Here is a 19,801-nt window from a genome sequence, read left to right on the forward strand (position 1 = left end):
GAAGGGCTCCTACAAAAAAAACTGAAACCAAAACACACAGAGTTATTTCTTAGCCCTCTATGTTGTGAGCATTAAGGAGGTCTTTTAACTTAAGCAGTGCTACTGGTATTGTTCCATGCTTCTGTCTGCCTAAAATAGCGTGTGTTCATTTTAAATGGCATTTTCCCTCCACACTTTTCTGTCACAAGGTATTGAAGTAACAAAGCACTTCGTTACAGTGGACTTTGACATATGTTCTGGGCAGGAGCAGGGAGAAGAGCAGCCAGAAGGGATAGCGTGGTTCTGAGTAGCTTTGCTCACAGGCATTCATGAGGCAGACTGGATTTCAGACTGCTGCTGCTAAAACCTGAAAGCTTTTCTTTAGTAGCTAAGGTGGACCTTTGTGCTAAACGGATTTCTTCAAGGCTCTCTTTCCCTTTCTGCTATCTTTCTTTTGAAAAACTGTTGGAGGGGGGGTCTTAACCACTTGGAAGGTTGCTCTCTAAGCAAGAGGACATAATGTGTAATTCAGCGAGAGAAACAAAGAAGGTGAGAGGCATACATTGGGTTTTGGCTGAGATGCAGAGCAAAGGAGTAATGGAGATGATGGGGGATGATTTCCTGCAATGTTCTACATATGGAAAATTTGGGGATTTTTTAAACTCTGGGAAGATTGGAGCTGTTGAGGAAGAAAATGTCGTGTAGTGGTGAAATGTGATGGCCAAGATGAGGACTTGGCAGACTATGTCTACTGGAACCCTGTAGCTATTAAGTGACCATTCCCAGGGCAGGTAGGCTTTGGCCTGAATGCTTCCCCTAGACAGATCCCTTTAACAAAATGAAGAATTAGGGCATTGTGAGTATGCCATAGTGACATCACTGGTTTTATTGGCTGTCATGTTGGACTGCAGTTAGGGGTTAATTTTAGGTGGTCTTGTGATGATCTTAGAAGTCAGGGGTTAACTCATTATTTGTCAGTTCCATTGGTCTTGCAAAATCCATCCTCTGGTGCTGTAGTTCCCTCCAGTATTGTTTCTTGCTTGTTTGACTTCCTCTGTGTGACTAGGCATGTGTCTGTCAGAGCTGTTTGTCCTCTGATCTTTCCAGGCCTACTGCTAACTCTGCTGTGTTGTAGGGGGGAGGGGGGACAGTGTACCCAGTGAACAGAACACTTCTGTTCCCAAGAAACCAGATCAGAGTTCGTGCAAGTCATTCACTCTTCTACTGCTGACTTGAAACAAATTTCTTCAGAATTCCATCCTTTAACTTACCTATCTGTAAGGCTTCACTGCTTTTTTTTAGACTGAGATCTTTCAGTATGAAGTGACTAAAGAGTTTGTTTCTGTGTAGCAATTTTATGGCATCTCTAACATACAGTATGTAATTTTGTATTTCTGTTTATAAGCAGAGCCATTTCAGATACATATGTTTGTTTAGTCCAGCTATACACTAATTAAGCAAGTTGACCATCTCATGCAAGCATCATGGTAATAATAGTTGTTTCATTGCAGATGTTCCTGTACTTTGGTGAACTGGGATTGGCTACATGCTCTGCTGACCACCTCATTATTTTGTGGAAGGATGGTGAACGAGAATCTAGCCTCCGCAGTTTAACACTATTTAAAAAATTGGCACAAAATGGTGATTTGCAGCTCAAACTTTAAATTGTTTGAATACAGGCTGTATATATGTAAACTGTATGCGTTTTAAATATGAGTGTAAAGAATCTGGGAGTCTGACTTCTAGTAGGGCTTACACGTAATGTCATGTGTTATATTGGAACTTCTCTTAGTTGCTACTCTTCTCAAAGGGGGATTTTGCATTTTGTTACGCTCTGTCAGCAGAAATGGTGTTCTCTTGAAAGACTGAAGGTAATGATGACTCATTAAATAGTTTCTAATATTATTCCAAATGTTTAAAGTTATCATGGGTGAATGTCAAGATTAAGAATTGTGAAATACAGTAGATGGATCATAATTAAAGCAGTTGAAGGCATCCACAGTGCTATGTGCAGGAAGAAGGCATGGGAAGAAATCTGCAGCTTCCTGCTCTAATTTATTTCTAGAAGCTGAACTTTCCTCACTGATGGCTAAGATTTGTGTGTATGCAGAAAGTCCTGAAAGAAAGCATTCTCAAATAGAAATTTTGCACTTTAAGTTAATATCCAGCACCAATGGTAAGAAAAAGAAAAAAAAAGATAGGTAATGCCAGTTTGTCAGGTTCTAATTTTTGGCAAACTGAGGTACACAGAAACCGTTTACTAGTAGTAGCTGCAGTTTTCCTTGGATTAGCCTACATTACTGGACTTTATACAGCATTACCATTACACCATTACCAAGTTTAGCATGCAGTGTGATTAGTTTAGCTTAGTCTTTCCATAGTGCATTCATCAAATTAAATTGTATCTAATAAAAAGCATTTGCCTTACCATGAATTTTCAGAATCCTTTCTTAAGCAGTAGGAGTTGATATTTCAATGGTAGTGAAACTGTGTTTTGCCATATGAATACTAAATTCTCAACTGAAGTCTGACTGCAGAGAAACCTGCGCCAAGTTTGTAAGGTAAATAGTATTTCAGGGTTAAAAAATAAAGTAGCTAAGTGCACAGATACCGAGTGTGGTAACAGCAGCTAAACAGGAGTAGAGAAAGAAATGCAAACTAAAACAAAGCTCAAACCACAGCAACAAAAACACAAAAGGAAAAAACTAATCAACACACAAACAAATAAATAATCCCCTCTCCCCATCTCCCCGCCAACAACAACAACAAAAAACAAACAGAAAAATGAAACAAACCCAGAACTGATACAAAGACAGCATGAGGGAGGACAAGATAATGAGTAGTACATTACCATTTGAACAGAGAAGAGCTAGGGAAAAGGGAAAGTTTGGGAACTTAGTGGTCATAAAACTGTGTAGAAGAGGGTGCTGCTATCCTCAGGTCTACTCAGGAGATACAGCACTTAAATTTTGTGGGAATAAGTCTTGTGCTCTCTTCCCTTTGAATCAGTGAGAATTGTTTTCAGTACAGGAAACTATATGGCTGTAATTCCAGACTTCAGATACAGTGGTTGCAGTAAGTGTGATTAAGACAGAGGGCTAAGCAGATTCTCGCAAGAGCAAAAGGAGAAACCTCCTAGCTTCCTAGGAGAAACCAAAGAGCCTTTTAGACTTGCTTCCCTCAGCAGCAGTGGGCACTTTCCTTTCTCCTACCACTCAGAAGCCTGCCTTTGCCTCTTGAGTCTTATTATGAGACTGTAATCTTCTCTGGAATGCACAGCACAGGGGCAGCAAGATTTTGAGTTGTAATTTTTCCCTACCTTAGTCACGTTGTACAGCTAATCTTACTTGAGTATAGACCTCAAAATTACATATTTCAAAACCACAAAACAGATGGAAGAATTGTTAAATTACCATCTCCTTTCAATTCAGGGAGGTTAAATCCTGAATTGTGTTAAAGTTTGAGCTGCATGTTCTTTGCTAAGGCTGGCTGTTCTGTTGACTGATGTAGGAAAGGCATTTGGATTACAGCTGAGGATAACATTCCTTTGGGTATATGGTATTAAACTTGAGAGAGGAAAGCATGTTAAGTTTACATTGCTTCAGCTTCTGTTCTTCAGCAGATGATGCATTTTTGGCTAACCCAGGAGAAGCTGGGGAGATAAAATGTCTCTTTGGATATTTTTATTTGTTTTAATTGCAAAATAACTATTTGGTTGTATATAGTGCTTGTGTGTACACACTGTTATGACACCTTTACAGTGAAAGCTTATGAAACAGAGGTTTTTTGGAGAGCCTCCTGTTACCATCAGTTATAACTAGAGAGAAGGGAGGTCATATTTTTATTATGTCTTCTTACAGCATGAGAACAGCTATTTCCTTTTTATTTGACTGCTGTTAAGTGAATACCTGGTAGAGAAACAGACCTTTTTAACTGTACAGTTCCAGTCACAAAATTCGCTGTGCATTTTACAGGGATGCGATTCAGCTTTAAATAGTGCTACATTCAGGTATAAATATTTATATTTATCGAAAGTGCCATTGTTCTCAGATACACTCCATTGGCAGTAGATCTCCCAAGGGTCTCTTCTTTTAAAGATGGTTGACTTAAAAGTACTGAGTTCTTTGTTTTACAAATGAATTTTGAGTGTAACGAGAAAATAAATGAGAGTTTGTCACTAGTTGGGAGATACAGTGAGCAGAATTATGCTAACCTAATGAGACTTTTTACATCCAACTGATATCCTAAATATTTTTCCACCTTGCAGTAACACTGAATTCCATATGTTCACATCATGGAAGTAAATGTCTTTGTCAGACCTACTCTTAATACTTTTACAACTCTGAGGTGGCTGTTTTTACATTTGTGCACTGACAACAGCATGAAACAAGCAGCTGTTAGTAAACTGGACTAGTCTAGGAGATCTGACACAACTGGCAGATTATGATTAATCTGTGCTTATTTGTGTTGCTATTCAAGAGGACCTATATCCACACAATTTTTTTCTTTTATTTTTTTAAAAATTTTTTTCTTTAATCTGACTGTGGGAAGAAACACAAGATCCTGCAACAAATATATTGATTCTGTATTAATGCCTTGGCCTCAGTTCTGGTTCACAAGTAGAACTTTATTTTTTTGATGCCTTCCACTGTTGACATTTTGTTCTGTGTGACAGAAGTGTGACAAAAACTATGAATTAAATGTTTTACATGGACATGGACTTACAATGTTGCTATATTTAACAAATTAAATTAACAAAGCTTAAATCTGGGGAAATTCTTCCTTCTAATGCAAGCTGCAGTGAATGTTCAGTTCAGAATAGTTAAGGTACAACCACTAAGAGCACTAGTTCTAAATAAAGAAATTGTAAAAGCAAACAGTATACAGTATTAAAAAAGAGGTTCAACGTCTCTGAATAAAAATCCACTGAAGAATGTTTCCATAGATAATAGGAAAGAATGAATAACCATGCTTCACCAGAAACACCATTCTTCAAATATACACAATGCAGCATTTTAATACACAGCAACGTGCCTTGGCTATGACAAAAGTAAGGATCTGTTACAAGTCTAACAAAAATATAGCTTCTATACATTCTTCTGCACATACATTTTATGAATGTTGCCTTTTGTTTCAGAACTTGGTACAAAACCTACAAAAAAGGTTGGCACATATGTAAGCTACCTGCAGTAAACAGCATTGTCACTATTCTTCCATAGCAATCTGTGCTGTTTGCTTTTTTTCCCCTTTTCCTTTACCCAGTTTGAATTTTGATACAGCACAGGGTAGGTGGACTGCTTCTTTAACTGCAGCCACAGCTTTGACAGTCTTGCTTGCAGTCTGGAGTGCACAGTGTTAAAAATCAGCAGTTCTGCTAGTATTTATTTACTGAATAGTCTGAGAATAGTCTAAAATTTAAACTCATGTTCTGCATGTGATTAAAATGAGATGTACAAAAATACACATTTGTGCTTTGGAAGCCTTAGCATAAATTTCATAGCTTGGAACTGATGAAGAGCTATGTTTGATTTCCAACTGATTTACATATTTCTTACATCACAAAACCAATCAGCATTTTATTAGGAGGATAAAGCAGTACAAATTATAATGCTTTTATAAATTATAGCCTGGAAACTTCTTTTAAAAAGTGATAGGTTCATCCTAGAAGTAGCACAATAAATGAACTTGACATAAAATTTAGATCAGTTTAATAAAAGTGATGACCATGTTTACAAACACCATTTTTATAAAAAAGTATGGTGATCAAGTGCCACAATAGTTTTTTTGTGTAAATTTTGATGAAAACTTTTGTGATAACATCTGCAAGATGGCAGGGAACCATGTGGATGCCACTAACTAGACAGAACATGCTTATTTTCCTGTGTTATATGATCAACTTCAGAGAACATTGACTCCTACCAAGATTTTATATGGAAAAGAAAGAACAGGTGGTGCTCTGAGACAGTCTCTGTAATAAGAAGGTGTTTTAAAAGGTGTCATGTTTGGGTTTTTTATGTATCCAATTTATTAAAATTTACTTGTTTTGCTGTGCATGTTCTCTTTAGAAGTATGTTTCACAGACCTGAAGAACATCGACAGAATTGGAACAAATTTATGCTAGATAAGTGGGAAGTTTCTGTCCTTATTTGTTAGGCTATTCTTACTCTTTTGGTGACTAGATTACCCCTCTCTCTGAAAAACAGTTGTGTGAAGTGTTAGTGAGTACAGTTGTATCAACTACAAGATTCAACAAGTGCATATTCAGTATTAGAAACTAGTTTTAGAAGTACATTTTCTGCCACAAAGTATTATTTCCGAAGAGCACTTAGTCATTTGTGGTTTATATAGCCTCTAAAAACATTTTTCTGTAGAATTCATAGAAGCTTAAAAATGAGTAAAATATTTCCTTCTTGTCACGCAGTCTTAATTTCACTGGAAAAGCAACATTAATCCCCTTTGTAGCCAAGAGTTTCTGTAAGTGATTCACAGTGAAACTGGTAGAGCAAGAGGTCTGGTTTTCTTGACTGAGTATCAGTTGTTGTTTTCTGATGGGAGCCTGATACTCTTGCACTTCAAATCATCCAGGGTTTTCCAGTGTTTGTAGTTATTAGCCAAGTGTTGCATCAAAACTGGCAGATGTGCAAATGCTGAAAGAATAGGAAAAAGAGTTTTACCATGTTTATGGAATGAGTAGAAGAACAGCCCAGCCTGATCTGAAATTGGCATTCTCCTACTCTCTTTTGTTCTCCCAATTCCTTAAAGCAATACCAAAATGAGAAAGATTTTTCTTTTGTGTGTGTGATTCTCTTTCAAGAAAATCCCTTTCCAAATACATGGTCACTTCATTAAATTATGCCAATATGCAGCCATTGGTGGTCTTAGATTCTGCAGCTCAGAAGAAATACAGTGATAAAGGTAAAAAACATATAGATTAAAAAAAGCTTAGTTATAAGCCATTACTCCTTCTCTACATAGATTGCCTGGAAAGTGCACAGCTTCATTGTGTGCAGTGAAACAGACTTCAGTGTCATGATTGCCCAATATCTTGTGTTGTACTGCTTATATATGGGTACAGCCTCTGAAAAAAGTGGATGCAAGGCCACCCTGATATTAGTAATTTTGGACTGTCGGAATCTCTGAATCTCTGTGTCAGAGGAAGGAAGAAAAATCAGTACTTACCATCCCATGCATCGAACATATCTGTTATAAAATAATCAATGAAGGAAATCTGGGACTTGGGGATGCTGCAGGTGTTTCTGTCAAATACTGGCATTACAACAGGCAGGCCCTGTCTCTTCTCTTCATCAGTCTAAGAATACAAAACTCCAGTTAGCAACTAGAGCTTTGCTGACTTTCGTGCTGGAATAGCAGAGGTCAAGGCATTAGATTAATTGCAATAGGAGATTTGAGACAAGCCTTAGAACCTTAGTTTCGTGTGTGTTATTTTGTCTGGAACAGGAGCTGAAATCAGCATCTCTTCCCTTTTCACAAGTACTCTTCATTACTGCAGTCCTGTGATTGCAGTTAGCTCCAACAGGACAGAATGCTGTAATCTGGTGATTAGGGTACACCAGCTAAAAATACGGAAAATGGCACTGTGGAGTCCTTTAGCAGAGAACAGATTTGATCTCTCATTTACCACATCTTAGTGGGTGTTACAAACCATTTGTCTTTTAAGTAAGAAGAGATTGTTGCTGGTGCTACTTCCTCTGCTTGTATCAGGTTATCAGGTGAATGAAAGTATAGGTATGGTGTTTTAACTGTCCCCAACTGGAAGAGGCCTGGTTTTCTTGCACCCACTGTGGTGGATGATCAGATCACCTCAGCAGTTTCTTAGAATGTAATTTGGAAAAACATCCCCTTTTAAGTAGCACAGGCAACATTTAAAACAGGAATTGGCAGCAGAGCAGTCTCCAAAATTAGCAGAGGTGAATAAACAGGAGAACAACTCTCTGAATCTCACATTAAGCACAGGCTAGTGCTTAATTTGGGCAATTTAAAGCTCATTTATGATACCTTGACTGCTAGGGAGATACAAGTGATCTTTGATCTTTCTTAGGACATGACAAAATTTATTCACTATGATTAAAATGAAATTCAGACATGTTTCAGGTAGTAGCTACAATTTTCTTTCAGGAGTAACTGTCACATGTGTGAATATGAAGGGTAGGCATGCCCACTTTTCTTCCTCTCTACTCATAGCTGTTATTTCCACACCATTACTGGGAAATAAAAGCTAAGATTTTATCAGTTGTTAATTAAAGAGGTAAAAGAGTGTTTCAGGAAGCTGGTTGTATTTCTGGCAGAAAAACTGAATATGAAGAAAGAAAGCTGAGCTTCCAATACTGTCTGGACACATCCCATGTGATAAGTATTTACACTGCCCACATGCCTGCACTGCTTTTCTGCCTACCGTGATAGTAGTTCAGGTTCCATCTTAGAAGAGAAAGGGCAATCCCAATAGTTCAGCTAAGGCACTGATCTTCAGGGAAGGTATTGGAACAAGAAGCTAGAGTGCTGACCATCTTGAATTTCAGCCAGTTGACTTGAGCAGGACTAATCAAATCGTTTTGGTCAGATCATGAAAGTGTAAAATCTCCTTTCCACCGTTCTGGACAACGAGCTTCATGATAAGCAAACTAGCTAACTGTTTGGAGTGAATTCTTCTGCATGAAATTGAGGGGCCAGTTCTGACTGCGAACAAAAAACATACATCTGGACTCTGTGGTGACACTATAGGCAGACCCTGTGTGGAACAGCAGATCAGCCAATGTGCTCTTCCTTGTATAATGTAATAGTTAAGTCATAAAAATATACATACCTGTGCAAAGTACTCCTCTGAAATCCTGCCTGCCCATTCGATACATAGCTCTAGGGGGCGACATGGATTTGCTACATCTGCACATTTAATCATCATGCGCTTGATCAGTGTCTGGTTGTCTGGAAAATTCTTTATGTTGGTTGTGCATTCAGTGTTGCTGCCTTCGCTCTGTAAAGGAGAGTTGGTTACAGGGGCCATCCCCTGCTAGCAGGACCGAGGGCATCATTATCAGCTCTACCAGACTTAGGCACTAAGCAGGCACCCAGTCTACTGCCTTACAGTTTCATGCAGAGCACCAAGAACATGGAGAAGAAGGTGATGTCTGAGAACTGGTGCCTTGCTAAGTAAGTAATGATAATCTAAGTACATATTACAGTTGTGGTCATTCTCAAAATTGGTATCAGATTTTGTGAAATAAAGTGCCACAGGCTCTTTATCAGGTAGGATGTTACCTTCTCTGCATCCCAGCCTGGTCCTCTTGGGGATGCATCCCTTGATAGGGGATGCATCTCATGAGAGGGGATGCATTCACCAACTGTAAGCTCACAAACAATCCTCACTTCTGAATGTTTAAGTGTAGGGATGGTGATGGTAGGGGACTGCTTCACTTGGGGAGTTTCTGGAGTTAGATTTTTATTCATAAATGTTAAAACTGAGGCAGGCACAGGGGGCTGAATTGACTGGCACAACTATTTCTTTTACACACAGAAAAGCAGGTCTCTGACATTCAGTTCCAGAATGTTTCCAAGTGGAACTGCTTTCTTTGTCTCAGATTTTGAACCTTCAACCTGGAATAATCTTTGATCTCAGTTCCTGGTGAGGGTGAAATCTTACATAATCTATGAGATTAACAGTAGGAAATCACAGGAGCAGCAGACTGACTGCAGAAATTCTCTGCTTGCTAGACAGTAAATTACCAGACTTCTTACTGACTGCTCTGGAGACCAGGTGGTGGCAACAAGGTATTGTTCCCAGTCTGCTATGATGTCATATTCTGGGTCTTGAGCAGTTTAGAAAGGCACAGGTAAATTATGGAGTAATGAAAGGCCTCCACCTCTGCTCACATGGCATTAATGCTATTCTCAAAATAATATATTTGTGGGATTTTGGCCTCCCTTCCCTGCTAAATTCAACTCTTGAGTCAAAAACTGAATGTAAGTACTTTTTGCCCCCACAACTAAATATCTTTGTGGCTTATGGGGAACTATTTTGCTGTGACTTTTGCTAATTCAGGCATTAATCTGCTAACTTTATGTTTAACAGTTAATCCTTTTTCAGCATGGGTAGCCCAGCAAACAGCTGTCAAGTTAACCCTGTACCTTAACTGATGTTCAAGACCAAAACCAGAAAGAGCCACAGTTAACAGTAAAGAACAGAACAACCTAATACTGAGGGAAAATAAGAAGTCTGTAGTGCAAGTGGTTCTGTCCTTCACATTTATTGTGAGATAAGTTCAGCAGCATTTGTGGTTTCCAGCTCATATTATGGGAGAGTGGAGCTCAGCAGTCCCTAGAAGCAGGTAATTTCAGATGACAGAATGCCGTCTTTAAGGTTGTAAATGGTACCCACGACAGTCTACAGTACAAAGTCCTATTTAGGATAGCTAACAGAAGATACTTCTGTTCGGTTTTAGCATTGCTGACCTTCAGTTTTGTCTGATTTTTTTTCATGTTTCCAACAAAGCATTGTATTTACTAAGGTGCATTAAGGTAGTCTTTCCTCAGGTAACACTGCCCTGGAGAACCTGGTCAGTTCTTGGGTGCTCAGCCTCAAGAGGTGGAAAGAGAAGGTAAGGAGGGGATGGAAAACTCAGAGGCAGCTTATTAAATAAACCCTGGTGGAGCATGAGGGTTGTAACTGTTAACGCAAAAACGCCTGGACATCTCTTGGTACAATTTGGAGTGGAGAGGTCTCAGGAAGTTATTCCTCAGGGCTTGAAGGCTCCAGACTGCACAGAGACAAAACTGTCGAGGAGGTTCTTCAGTTACATCCCTATGCTCTCCTGTTTGGAGACAGGACCAGAGGAACAGGTGCCAGCCTGGCTCCGTGCACAGAATTTTCCATGTAAAACAACATCCACTCATATATTTCCTGAATACAAGATAGCTTTTAACATAAGGCTTATAAAATGAAGTGTTTAAATGAACTAAGAGCAGAAAAGAAAAAAAGCGTATTTTTTCACATTTTGCTATGTGAGGCCACAAATCCATTTGTGTCATTTGGGCATTGCCATAATGCAAATTAATGCAAAGTGAATGAAAATGATACTTAAGGTTGTCTGGAAAGAACCTCACTGAAATGCCTGAAGGCATAAAGTCCTGCAAGCACTTACATGTGGGCTGGTCTCCTCAGATGCCATAGGCTTGTTGATACTGTTCACAAATTTGTTCACATGCTCAAAGTGCTTTGTCATCTCTGTTGCCAAAACCATGTCAATAATGGCCTGTCGCAGTGTCCGGTAGCGATTTCTAGGAAAGAAAAAGAGTTCTTGCTCATGAGCTTGCCAGACAGAGCTCTGCCCTTTCCTCATCCCTACCCACATAGTGCTACAAAACACTGCTCAGGGACTCAGCCACAAGCTGGCACCTTCAGAGTTAGGAACAGTCTAAGGAAGGAGGAATGTACAAGATCATGCCTCTCCAAGTTCCCCCCTGCTCTGTTATTTTTACCTAATGACAATCCTGAGAAATCAGCAACAATTTACATGTCAGTTTCATAATGCTGTAAGACTAAGATAACTTCTCCAGGAATGGCACCAATGTGTCCATGTGTGTTCCGCTGTATGTTAGTGTTAGCTTGGGATACAAATCTCAGGTTTTTCAATTACCTCTTTGGCGTCAGGTTCTTTCCCTTTCAGAGCTCTTTCTCTCTCACCTTGTCCCTACAAAAGCTGGAGTCATGCAGTGGGAACACCTGGGCTACTTGCATGCCCAGCCAACCACAGGGAGCTTCCAGCTCTCCTAGAGCTTTATGTCCTCTGCTACCACCCTTTCAATTCCACATGAATGTAGTAGTGCTGGGATGCATAGACCTTGTGCAGATACAACATGCAGCACTTGGCTGCTGTTGTGTAAAACATATCCCAAAAAAGTAGTGCCCAGGCTCCTTCAATGAAAAGGCAGTGAGCAAAGATGCAGCCTTGAGGCTGTTAACTGGACCAAGTTAATGGAATTCATAAAAGATTATTAAACATGTCTCTAAGCTTCCAATGATTACAAGTTGGAAGACAGAGCTGGTGAGGGGGAGATGAAAACCTTTTTAGAAATCATGTCTATATAGGATTCCAGAAGAGGTTAAATTTTATTATCTGTATTTAAACTATGCATTCTAGTTTAGAAGGTAGACTCTCAATTTGCCCCAAACTGCCAAATAAGCAGTCCACACATGGACACTGCCCTTTTCCAGCAGACACACCTATCAATATTCTTGAAAATGTTGTATTTGCTGTCTTTTGTTGTAAGCTGAAATGCCAGTGCTGTGTGATGACTCTCTAATACAGCTGTGTCATTGTAAAGGACAGCTAATTCACTGCCTGCATTGCACAGGAAAGAGTTGGTCCGTCCAGGATGGTCTACATCATGAATGGTGGCAGCTATTAATGCAGCTACCTCATCTAGATGGTCCAGACTTCCCTATGGGAAGAGAGAGAAATTACAATGTAGCACAAAAATTACAATAAATATTTTCTGATAACTTGCAGGTACCCACAATTACAACAAATGTAAACTTAAGCAGGCATGCTACCTCCTTGCAGTCATTTTCTATTCACTGTGCCCACAGATTACCTCCCACAAAATTTCCAGTACTACCCTTATCCAAATATACTTTCTTTAATGAAGCTTTTTACACTGCTGTCACCTGAGCAATATCTTCTCATAGAATTATTCAATGGATAGATGACCTAGTGGTTTCCTTCCACTTTGTATGCTTGCCTGAATGTAACTTATTGACTCTGCTTCACACGCCTTATGTTTTAGCACAGGATAGCATAGACTGTTTCACTTGGAAGTAACCTACATGATCATTGGCCAAGCTGCCTTACCACTTCAGGACTGCACAAAAGTTAAAGCATGTTATTATGGCCATTGTCCAAATGCTGCTTAAACGCTGACAGGTGCAGGCCATCAGCCACATCTCTGGGAAGCCTGTTCCAGTATTTAACCACTTAGCAAATAAATGTTTTCTAATGTCTACTCTGAACCTCCCTTGGCACAGCTTTGAATCTTTCTCACATGTCCTGTAGCTGAGTACCAGGGAGAATAGCTCACATCTCCCTCTCCAAAGCTTTTGCAAAGCTTTTGCAAAGCTTTATTAAGAACTGTTACCTACAACTAGTTAACATGAGACAGAAAAGAGCCAGGTTCCCTACCCACCTCCATCACTGCTACTTAAAAATGTAAATTTGTATAAACAGACTTTAGAGAAACTGTGTGGGCCTGCTTGCATCACAGGAAGACTTCAAGGACAGAGAGAGTTTATGAAGCCAGGACCATTATTTAAACATCTGGCTTCTGGATGACACACATAAAATGGCAAACACACTGAAATCCTAACCCAAAGAACTCCTAGGTGATGGTTCTACCTTAACTCTCTCCTTCCCGAGAAAGAAGGCAGTAGCATGCAGGACATCTGCCGCATGTGTGGAGTTGTGGTATGAGTTGGAGGAATGGTAGTTGGCTTCAATGACCTGCAGCCATGCCCGCAGTGTTGCTTCCGAACAGTTTAAAAACTCAGAGACCCCAAACCGGGCAAAAACTTTTAAGCCCAAATACACTAATGGCCTGAAAAACAATAGAAGAAAAAAGCACTGCTGTAAAATAGGAACTTGTGATATTCTAAAAGTGATACATTGAGCAAAGAAACCAAGACTTTTAAAAGGGGTGGGTAAAGTTTAAGTCTTTAAGTTGCATATCTATCACCTCTTAAAAGCTGGGCCAAGGTTACAAGTGATTGCATCTATCATCCTTTCAGACGTTATTTAAATGTTTTGTAGAAATTGTACAATTCCATTAGAGTTTCAACAATTCCAGTGGCTTCAGAAAAAACATCCTAAAACCCCCTTTTTTGTGTGTTTAGTATCTGTCAATCAAACAAAATTCCATTTATTTTTTTCCTGAGGAGAAAAAGCAGACTTTGAGCATGACATGAGCACATGCCAAAGACTAAAAGGTCCTAAAGCCAAAAAAAAGGTCAAATTTCAATTGTAAAGTGCTCTGTGGGTGTGGGTGTGTGTGTTTGTACAATGCTGGGAATCCCATGTGTGAAACAGTAAACGGAGTATAACCTTTAATCTTTTTGATTCTTAAATCCAAATCCACTCTGAGTTGTCTTTTACTCTGTGTTGCCTGTGAGAGAGTCCTATCCATCAGTTAAATTTTTCCCTCCTGCAAGATGTCCTACAGAGCCTGTGAGCTGAGAAAGGCATAACCAAGCCCCAACATCTGCAGATTAAAACCAGGCAAATGCAAATTTCTAAAATGGCTATTTTATGCAAAGAGAGTACATAAGAACGGGTAGTCTGTTTGATTCTTTGCATCTTAGAATGAAAGCAACTTTTCTGTCTGGATGACGTGCTTATTTTTGCGGTCTGCATGACCTCAAAACTACTGACGTCTGTTTTCATTATAAGCTTTAAAATCCCAGTCTGTTGATCCTATCACTGGTTTATCCTTCATCCCATTTTTTTATCCCTATAATCAAAAGCTACAGTTGCCTTAGATCTTCCCAAATTGTGGGATGATTTAGGTGAGGAAGGGGAGAGGTTTACTTTTTCCAGCAGGACCATTTGCACATGAGCAAGAAAAAGGGCCATCTGGAGGGCATCCAGCATGTGGCAACATCAGACTACATTGAACAGTGTCACTGGGACAGAGTGGATCTGTGTCAAGCAAGACAGCTCTCACAGATTTGCTGTGTCTTGCTGCAGTTTTTCCAGAGCTACAGCTCCTCAACAAAATTTCTCTGGGCACCCAGGGAAAGGAGTCCAGTACCTTTTATTTGTAACAGCCTCCAACTCAAAAATATTGAAGTCCCAACTTTCCTCGTTATCTAGGAGCTGTGCAATACAGGGTGGAACATCATTGATGGTGTTTGGTACTGGAAGGTGAGTATGGCTCAGGTTCATATCTGTTGAAATGGAATTTGTGAATTAACACATTTCTGGGTTATTCCCTCTACACTACCACAGCCCCTCCTCAGAATTCCATTTAGAAAGCAACTCTTTTTCAAGAAAAACAACTTTTTTTCCTTACATGAAAAAGTCTGTAAATGCCTATAATAGAAAGGTTTATTACAGAGCATTTGAACATAAACCAAAAAGATCAGTGAACATTTCTTTGAGTGACAATTTGTTTTTTTGCTAACATTTTGAAATGCATTATTTTAATTGTTTGAGCCTGTTTCAACACCAAAATTGAGGCATCCTGGCACTTCTGCTGCTGTCATTTAGACAGCCATTTCCACAGACATATATTCCACTGCAAATTAGCCTGAAGCTGTATGTTAGCAGTACTAACAAAAGAAGTGACACGTGCAAAGGGAAGTTTAAAATGGTGGCTTACTCTTAGAAAACACATACTCATTTCCTGACAGTCTTCTCAAGCCATCCTGAAAAAGAAAGCAAGTTTATCTTAGTTTTTTTGTATCACTACTTTCAAAAACACTACATGCATTTTAGGTACTATTCCTGGGTACTAAAAGAAGTGCTCTTATTGCAGCACTATAGCATAATCCTGGTTGTAGGGTCTTTCAAAACAAACATGAAAAGATCCCTAGAACACTGGTATGAGATCTCCAGAAAAGATACTAAATACACAGTGTATTGCCCACCTTGACCCTCTCATTGGCACCTCCATCATTCAAATCGGCCATTATAATTTATTTTTCATTTTCTTTATATTATTTTGGTGGGAATTAGCTCAGTGTCTATTAAAAATTAGTAAATCCATGACAAAATTTTGATAGTTTGTCTCTTGTTGCTGTTGCAGGACTAAAATTAGAGCTTGATTAAAGCAACCTCACTGATACACTGGACTAACTATAGAGCAATCCCTCTAATCCCATATGAGCTTCTAGAGTTTCTATAAAGTATCTCCTTCAGTATCTTCTGAGAGATAGATTGGATATAGTTTCTGGTGGCAAGTCTGTTCACTGGCGTCTGAGGATGAATGTGCACAGTGGACTGAAATGTGGCCATAGCTTACTACATCCTGTAGTACTGCTAGTAAAGAGTCCAAAATGCTTAACTGAAATGGTGATGAATTACAAGTCCCCTTCTCATTGCTTGGGAAATTTTAGCACAGCAAAGCAGTGAACTGTGATGTAGGACACTGGTCCAGCAGTTTCGTCTTTACTAATTTTACTCACGTTCATCAGACCTCCAACAAGATCACTTGTGTGAGGATCTTCATCTTTGGTACCTAACTGAGGGGAATAAAGTTCTGTTGTCCGCAGGATTTCCAGAACTCTGTCCAACGCCTCTGCTACTGTGATTGGGCTGTTTTCCTGGGCAGCGTTAATTATGTTAATAACCTGAAGGCAGATTAAGGAGGCAGGCAAAGAAAAGTGAACGGCACTTTTATTACAAAATTTTTATTCTTGTCTTCATTATGCTAATTCTCATCAAATGCAACGTAATTCCCCACAACCCCTGAAGTACAACTCTGAAAATGTAAATTTGTGCTCAGATTTCCTGGTATCTGTCTGCTATTTTTAACTGGCAAACTCCTGGGAAGTGGAAGTAGAACAGTGTGAAATAGTTGCCAGTAAGTGGACCAAAAACCAGCAATGACCTGGTACTTCAGCACATCCAGGTCTGCTCTGAAACAAATTATTCAATCCCTGAAGGAAAATCCAAACAAACAAACTCTTGGATGTGACTCAGATATACTGATATTATACCATGATATTCTCCTTGTAGAAGTCAAGGGCAGAGAGCAGAAAGTACTGGACTGTAGGAGAAGAGGATGGTTCTTTGAAACCCACACTGTGCCTCAGCCACAATCTGGAAATGCAGCAGTGACTGCTCCTGGCTCTGCCAAAAATGACAGGAAGAAAGTCCCAGTGCTGTCTTCTCCAGGAGCCAGAGGCTGCTCCCCAGCCACTCCAAGCCTCCCTGTGGGTATGATTGAGGATAAGGAAAAGGAAAGGAGCCAATTGCTCTTACAGTCACAGTGGTGCTGGGAAGTAAGAGCTTGATGATAGCAAGAAAAGATAGAGAGAGAGGAAAAAATTATTTAAAAGTGGAAGATACCTGGCACCCTGGTGCGTTACAAGTGGCTGTGCAGCTGATTTGTGACAGCAGAATTTGTGTGGCAGAGTGAAGAAAGGCTGCAGAAAGTGGGGGAGACAGAAGATGGTGCAGATGCTCCCTCTTCTGCAGGGTATCTTGTAAATATCGGTAGTGAGAGCCAAGGTGAGACTGGAAGAACATCCTCCTACTCACACATGACCCAACAAAGCAGTGTCCTGCCAGAAGCCATGCATGTAGCAAGGGCACTCTTCTCTCCTTAGTATTCTTCCTTATGACTGGCATTTGGAATGCCATGATGAGATGTAGAAAGTGCTAATAAAAACAAATTACTTATATTACTCTGTTAAATACAAAGTGCAGGAAGCCTCTGTCTGTCCAGAAACTACATACTTCCCTAAGAGTGCAACTTGAAACTCTGGAGTTTGTGGAAAAGTCAGTCCTCAGGACTCACCTTTGTGATAGGAGCTTCTATTGTCATAGAATGAATCCGTGCCATTGAGGAGTACCGTCGGGTCTGTAAACTTGGAGCTGCCATTAAAGAGCCACAGAGTGTGAATCAGATGACAGCATTTGAAGAGTGCAGAAGGCTGGGGCATAGCACAATGAAACACAGACTCTTGTTCCATTTCTCCTGTATCTCTCCCACTGCAAGTTCTTCATTGTTTCATTTCTTGTACTGTTGTCTGCCTCCTTGGCAGCCACCCCTCATTTTTGCTGTCAGATTTTCCATCCATCCTTCACTTCAGAATGGAGTTGTACTTACACTTCATGCCCTTTGACTGCAGTGGATCTCTCTCAGACATGGCTTCTCCTTTAAGTCTGTGTGTGTCCCTCATCTTGGTGGTACGGTTGCTCTAATGAAACCCCTCCTTCTCCCCACAAGCAGTGCTTCTCTCGCTACACAGAGGGGCAGAAAGAAATCTCTGCCACATTGTTCCACCCCAGTAAGCAGTCACAAATGGGGTCAGAAGTACTGCTCTCAAGTAACCAGCAGCAATAGGCTCCTTCATGTTAAACATGAATAAACTGAAATATGTGTTTAGGAGCACAAGCTGCAGTTTTCTAAGAGAGGTGGCATTAATGCTTCACCACACACTCTTTTAATAAGCCGCTTCTGTCCCTTGGTACAGTCACTCCCCCTCCCTCTGAAGGCATTCAGCACTGTCATGCATTGTATAGCAATGCTGGTGCTTATGCTGGGACACTGCTTTGCAAATCAGAAAGAAATTTTACAGGAGTTATTATAAAATGGAGTAATCTCTGTTTAACCAGCTGTGAATCTGGTTATTCTTTTGTTCTGCAGTTTTATTGCCCAAGCCAAGTCTGTTCTTTATTTATTTATAAATATATATTCATGTATATTTACAGTATTTTACATACAGTTTGCTTTCTTACCATCACTACTTTGAGATGTTATTGACTTAACATCAACTGAGTCTTTCCTTCTGTTCTTGCACTTGTAAGAACCAGATTCTGTAAGTACAAAACAAAAGCTTAAAAATGTATAAAGTAAAGCCTCTACAAAATATCCATCTAAAATTTTGGAAATTTAATTAAGTGATCTTAACAATATCACACAAGTGGGGGAAATACTGCAATTTCTGCACATCACAACAAGGAACTTGCTGTCTATCAATTTAAAGCAACTTGTCTCAAGTCACCTGGAAGGGTCTTTTGCAAGGAAGTCGAGATGCCTTATGGAACAGGAGTCTTGCTTCACCTAACTTTAGCTCCCTAAAAGCAGCAGTCCTGCAGGCTGCCACCATCTAAGGTTTTCAGGAGAGATGTCTCAGGCAGGTGGGCTGAACCCCTTGTGTGAGTTCTTTTTGCTCCACTCTGACCACTGAACAAGCCTGAGTTTAACTGCCTAAAACTTTAGCCAACTGAGAAGAGCCCCATCTTACTCTACACTCTTAAAGCCAAAGCATAGTTCAGACTCCAACAGCTTTTGCTTTTATTTGCAATAAATATTTGTACCCTGTGTTTAAGGAAAATCTAACATGCTGAAAATTCTTAAACAATCAATTTAGTTCTTCTGAATATTAGTTATGCAATAAACTTTTTCTTGAAATGGCTGTTTGCTAAAGCCAGAGAAATTATCACATCCAGTCAAATTCAAAAGCTGGATGAAATGACAGGAAGGAGTTTAAAAAAAAATAAAGCTGGTAGAATTTCATTTTTCTCCAATACATTAAAGTCTGCACTCTCCCTTACGTTTTAAAACAGCAACTATGCTGTTTCCAAGAGTGGAAAGTGGTGGTAGTACCCATTCCCAAGGTATCTAAAATGCCACTCAAGGATCAGAGACCCTAGCAGGCTTTCAAAGCTGATAAAAGCATTTGAAGAGTCAAAAGTATGATTTTGATATTCTTAACATAAAGATGAATTTTCATTCTAATGTCACAAGACAGGATGTATGCAGCCTCTCTAGCAAAATAAAATGTTAACATACAAGTCTCCAGAATTAAAAATTCATCCATCCTAAAAATTACTGAAATAGTTTCTGTCTTAATTCTCTTTTTCTACCACAGACAGTTTGGGTCTTCTTTGTTGTAGTCTGAACTGGAGAAATGGAAAGCATTTTTCTCTGTTGACACCTAAGATCAGGGCATAGGTAATGCATGTTAAATAATTTTATTTATTCTTTCACTAACATGTGGATGACTTTATCATAAGGCACTTCAGTGGGAGCAAGCATTTACACATAAACATAGCTGTGAGTGGCTGTAGCTGACAAAAGAACTCTCCTT

The 19,801-nt window shown here is 39.6% G+C and overlaps 2 protein-coding genes across 2 annotated transcripts in view; one reads left to right on the plus strand and one right to left on the minus strand.

Moving 5' to 3' along the window:
* WDR41 (WD repeat domain 41) overlaps positions 1-6,030 on the plus strand; it is a 28,783-nt gene extending 22,753 nt beyond the window's left edge. The window contains exon 15 of the mRNA XM_031062189.1: positions 1,491-6,030. Coding sequence (XP_030918049.1) covers positions 1,491-1,643 — 153 coding nt within the window. The 3' untranslated portion in view covers positions 1,644-6,030. The remainder of the gene's footprint in view (positions 1-1,490) is intronic.
* PDE8B (phosphodiesterase 8B) overlaps positions 4,586-19,801 on the minus strand; it is a 40,711-nt gene continuing 25,495 nt past the window's right edge. The window contains exons 11-21 of the mRNA XM_005427279.2: positions 18,447-18,524; positions 17,503-17,579; positions 16,166-16,330; positions 15,361-15,406; positions 14,791-14,926; positions 13,383-13,581; positions 12,215-12,432; positions 11,133-11,268; positions 8,801-8,968; positions 7,159-7,288; positions 4,586-6,626 (exon numbers count right to left, since the gene is read on the minus strand). Coding sequence (XP_005427336.2) covers positions 6,511-6,626; positions 7,159-7,288; positions 8,801-8,968; positions 11,133-11,268; positions 12,215-12,432; positions 13,383-13,581; positions 14,791-14,926; positions 15,361-15,406; positions 16,166-16,330; positions 17,503-17,579; positions 18,447-18,524 — 1,469 coding nt within the window. The 3' untranslated portion in view covers positions 4,586-6,510. The remainder of the gene's footprint in view (positions 6,627-7,158; positions 7,289-8,800; positions 8,969-11,132; positions 11,269-12,214; positions 12,433-13,382; positions 13,582-14,790; positions 14,927-15,360; positions 15,407-16,165; positions 16,331-17,502; positions 17,580-18,446; positions 18,525-19,801) is intronic.

The sequence above is a fragment of the Geospiza fortis genome, unplaced genomic scaffold, assembly GCF_000277835.1.
Source record: "Geospiza fortis unplaced genomic scaffold, GeoFor_1.0 scaffold201, whole genome shotgun sequence".
Taxonomy (NCBI): domain Eukaryota; kingdom Metazoa; phylum Chordata; class Aves; order Passeriformes; family Thraupidae; genus Geospiza; species Geospiza fortis.